The following is a 4787-nucleotide window of genomic DNA, read 5'->3' on the forward strand; positions in this document are numbered from 1 at the left end:
AGAGTCCCAGTGCTATAATCATGTGCGTTAATTATGTTCCTGAAGGCGGGGTTTTAAATTGCATTTGCCGTCGGCACATAGGAAACAATTGTTCTTTTGCACGTTTAAATATCCTATTACGATCAGATAAGAAAAGATTGTAATTAACTGATTGAATTTAAACCTTACATGTTTTAAACCAGATTTCAGGTTTTAGTGTATCAGCAAGTTGTTTTCTCAAATACGAAAATACCTGTTCTTTATGAAATAGCCACTTAGTTTCTTTGGGACAATTCTTTGCAAAATTATCGGTGAGATGGCAACATTGAAGAAGATTGATCAAATTCAGCTTGCAAATTGGATTGGTAGAGAATGTCACTTCGATCTTCTTTACGCAGTGAGCAGAGATGGTTGTACCGGTGCGAAATTCCACGAACTATGTGACAATAAAGGACCCACTGTGACTGTCTTCTTCAATGCAGACGATAATGTTTATGGTGGATATGCATCTAAAAGCTGGACAAGTAACTCAGAATGGGTAAATGACAATGTTGCCTTTTTATTTAAGCTGTACACCAAAAACATGTGGAAGCCACAACAATTTACAAATAAATGTAAAGACCAAACATTTGCATGTGAAAATAAGTGGGGACCGTGGTTTAGAGAGTTGCACAGTTTCAAAAGTCCTATCGAGAAAAAAACAAATGTTTATAATCTTGATAAGGAATCTCTCTTTAATGGAGAATTCTTTAACATAGAGAAGGAAAATGCAGGATCCATTGCTTCTGGACACAATAACGTGAAGGATTTGGTTGTTTACGCAGTGCTTGGTAATATTTTAAAATACCTCTACCAAAGAGTCTAGTGCCACCAAGACACTTATTTAAACACAAATTAATATATCTGATGAATGCATAACTCGAAACTGTTTTGGTAAAAACACAATCCCAAGTCTTTATATCTTTTTTAGATGGACCTGGCTCTCTCACTCCATGGAGAATTCCTCCTTTATGGACATTACAGGTGAGAGCTAGTTTCCTTAATGTACACAGTCTCCAAGTTCTTTTTATCTAAAATGTTGGAAACACAGTTTTTAATACATACAGTTTTTAATACATGCAGTGTAGTTATGCAGCTAAGATTTTTCATAACGTTTGATTCGAAGTAAAACATTTCAATTATTTCAGAGGTGATGCGTCGGCCGGGAGGGTTGGGGGGGGGGGTGGCTCTTACTTTCTATCTTTCAAATACATAGTCATATGTACATTATTTTCATTTGAATACAAATAAAATATTGAAATTATTTGGTAAATCAAATTTTACATTTTAGATTAATACATACATCATTTAAACGTTTTTAAATTATTGTACATGTGTATCAATTTTTTATCGCTGGCTCTCAGGAATTGGAAGAGCAGCTTTTAAATGTACTTTTTTATTCCTTTTAGGCTTGTCAGGATTTAAAAGACTTTATTTCGACGTATCAACCTCCTAAGGACCTAGATGTTCCTGACGTCAACATATTGCTTGTAGGTGCGGTTGGAGCAGGAAAGTCTAGTTTCCTTAACACAGTAAACTCTATTTTCCATGGAGATATAACATCACGCGCATGTACAGGAAGTTCTGACCACAGCCTAACAACAAAAGTAAGGAAATTTGTGTGAAAAATATTTCCTCATATGATCTAAATTTAAAAGTTTACATTATTTTTACATCATATTTAATGAAATAAAATTGTTTCACAAAAATGAGGAAAGTAAATTGGAAACCCTTATTTGAATCATTTATGGTAAAATATCTTCAGAGTGACTGCCGTCTTAAAGCTTGTTCTTTATGTTACAAATCATAATTAACAAAAATAAATAGATACTCTGTAACTAAATTAATAGTCATGAAACAACACCTTTTGTACATTTTCCAAGCTTAAAATATAACACAAAAAACCGATGTGAATAGATTGCTTCATTTGTAATATAGTATTTTCACAATTAGTAGTGAATGAAAGACACCATTTTTTAAAAATTTTACCTAAATCATGAATAGGGATATTCTTTCAGTGACCAATGTATTAAAAAGATCAATGCAATCAGAACTGTTGCAAAACTTGTGCAACCAATGTCATATAACAATCATTGCGTGTATAAACATGTACCGAAAAAATCATACACTTGTACGATATGTCCCTTTTAAGCTTCACCGTTTTACTAATGCTTTCCGTTTTATTTAGCTTCAGCAGCTGCGGGTTCGAGATCCATCCTCAGGATCTTATATGCATGTCCGACTTTTCGATACTCCTGGCATAGAAGAGGACCTTTCAATCAAACAAGAAGACATTGGCTTTATCCTTGATGGTCATCTTCCAAATCAATACAAGGTAATGGGTTTCTTTGCATATACATTTTTCTAATTTTGGAGATAAGATGTAAAAAAAAATATACAGTAAATAGTTATTGTTTTGGGGGATTTTACAGTATCATGCCAAATTCAGATGATATATTAATATGCAAAGCCAGATGTTTAGGGAATTTTGTTTCAGTTTTTTCTATGTATAGAAAATATATTTCATTCATGAATGGAGATAACGAATAGCTTTGAAGTTCAAAAGTCCATTAACCTGTACAAGTCAGAAGTAGGGCAAACACAAGTCGACTTTTCAAACTTCAAAAGTGGGATCATGTGTCTTTGAGGAGTGAACATCCACTTATCACACAAACAGTGTACCCCTTTTCATGATCGGGTAATATCAGAAAAATCCGTTTACAATTCAGTGTTTAAATAATACATACGTACATTCTTTAATAAATGGCTCAAGCCAAGCAATATTCGCAAATAAAAAAATGCAAATATCAGAAAATAACTATAAAAAGTTGGGGTTTTTTTGTTGTTTCTTGTTTTATTGCAAGTTATGAGCTATATTAGCTATATTATAAAATGTTCGATCTTCAAATTTAGTTTAACCCATTCTCACAAGCCTCTCCAGATGTACCTGATTTTAAGCAAGAGACCTCAATCAAAGATAAAATTCACGTCGTGACTTATGTGATTGATGCTAGTACTATTGGAGAAATAAAGCCAGGCGTTGTACACACACTGAGTGTTATCAAAAGACTCATTGTAGACAGAGGTGAATGTTTAAATATAAACCTTATATCTTAAATTAATGATCTTTATGTAATATCGTTGTAAATGCTTGAAAGTGATTTTATTACAAGGTATAGAAAGTCATTTAAAAATTCTTAACTGATTTAACTCTGTGAAAACTATGATTCAATTTTATTTTTTTCTTTTATCAATAAAAAATTTAAAGGTTCTAAATAGATGAACTGTATTTCTCTTTTTTCCAGGTGTTCCTTTGGTTGTCCTTTTAACAAAATTGGATAAGGTGTGTCAGCTTGTGGAAAACGATATCACAAACATCTTTAAAATTGAAATGGTAGAAGGAAAAGTCAATGAGGTTGCACAAATGATAGCCATCCCTAGATCACACGTTCTTCCGGTTAAAAACTACGAAAAAGAAACCGAATTGCAAACTGAAATAAGCATACTTGCCCTACATGTACGAGCGATGAAACAAATTCTCACATTTGCCAATGATTACTTTGAGAATTACCTGGATATGGCAGTCATCCCAAACAAAACCTTCGCTCAGTTTAAAAGCAATGACTGATCCGTGATAAAACAGACTGAAGACATTTGTTTTCCTAATCTTTACATTCATTTCAATTAAAACAAGCAAATTTAAAGAATTGTGGTCCACCGCTTTCGGTGTTTTTGTGGGTGAGATGTCATTTTTATGAATATTGTGTCAAATATGAACGCTTTATCATATGTCCTTTAGAAATTATAACCGATTTTTTTAATAAGGTCAATCGTAAAGATCAAGGGCTAAGATATCATACCATGCTCGGAAATATCTGATTACAGGTACTGAACATGTCAAATAGGAAAGCCCCATCTTTTCTCAATATAAGGAACAAGATGTGTTTGTGAAACCCTGATGACCGCGTATGGCAACATAGCAAAGATTAAATTTTTCTCAAATGCAAAACATATATGTATATTTTACTCAAAGTAGGGTCTTCCAACAAGAAATACAACTGTGAAATACGAAATCCCTAGCATCACCGGTTCAAAAGTTATGGCCGGGATAAATTTTTGAAAGATAGGTCAAACTCCATGGTCAAAGGGCAAAAGTTGTAGGTTTCTTAAGAAAGGTCTTGCCACAAGTATTACATATGTGAAGGATGAAAACCCTAACTCTAACTGTTCAAAAGTTATGGCGAGGTGGGTCAATCCCCAAGGTTAAGGTCATTCTTGATATCCAAGGTCCTGTCGGAAGGATTAAATATGTAAAATATGAAAGCCTTAGCACTAACCCTTCAAAAGTTATGGTCAATTTTGTTTTTTAATAGGTTAAATTTCAAGGTTAAGGTCAACGGGTCAGACTTCTTGAAATTCAATGAAAGGTCTGCTCAAAAGGATAACAAAAGTAAAGAATAAATTAAAGCCCTAGTTTATACTGTTCAAAAATTATGGCCAAATTTAAAGTCATGATTTGAACAAAGAGTAAAATATATTACATATGCAATCTACAAATTTGTCTGAAGCGGATAAGTAGTCATGCATCGTGTGAATTTGAAATCCGTATTGGGACCCGCTTTGCCTCGCCAAATACGGATTTCCATTTCACACCTGTTCGACACTCTATAAGGTACCTAACTGACTGTGTAACTAATAGCATTCCTTTTGGTAAACTTCATTAGGATTAGCTAGGTAATAATAATCATTATTTTTTTTTTATTTAATAA

The 4787-nt window shown here is 33.2% G+C and overlaps 1 protein-coding gene across 1 annotated transcript; it reads left to right on the plus strand.

The window, feature by feature from the left end:
• Positions 1-202: 202 nt before the first annotated feature.
• LOC134229833 (interferon-induced protein 44-like) lies at positions 203-3831 on the plus strand. Its single transcript, XM_062711626.1, has 6 exons — positions 203-809; positions 950-1002; positions 1428-1625; positions 2207-2353; positions 2932-3103; positions 3324-3831. The coding sequence occupies exons 1-6, from the start codon at positions 296-298 to the stop codon at positions 3644-3646; spliced, it is 1407 nt and encodes a 468-aa protein (XP_062567610.1). The 5' UTR covers positions 203-295; the 3' UTR covers positions 3647-3831.
• Positions 3832-4787: the final 956 nt, after the last annotated feature.

Source organism: Saccostrea cucullata, unplaced genomic scaffold (assembly GCF_032062105.1).
Source record: "Saccostrea cucullata isolate Sc308-1 unplaced genomic scaffold, CSIRO_AGI_Scuc_v1 ctg4740, whole genome shotgun sequence".
Lineage (NCBI taxonomy): Eukaryota > Metazoa > Mollusca > Bivalvia > Ostreida > Ostreidae > Saccostrea > Saccostrea cuccullata.

Bases quoted from the DNA above. Each gene is read 5' to 3' on its own strand.
- LOC134229833 (XM_062711626.1), top strand. From the start codon at position 296: ATGGCAACATTGAAGAAGATTGATCAAATTCAGCTTGCAAATTGGATT. The intron at 810-949 runs GTAATATTTTAA...TATCTTTTTTAG, and splicing joins GGTTGTTTACGCAGTGCTTG to ATGGACCTGGCTCTCTCACT. The intron at 3,104-3,323 runs GTGAATGTTTAA...TCTTTTTTCCAG, and splicing joins AAGACTCATTGTAGACAGAG to GTGTTCCTTTGGTTGTCCTT.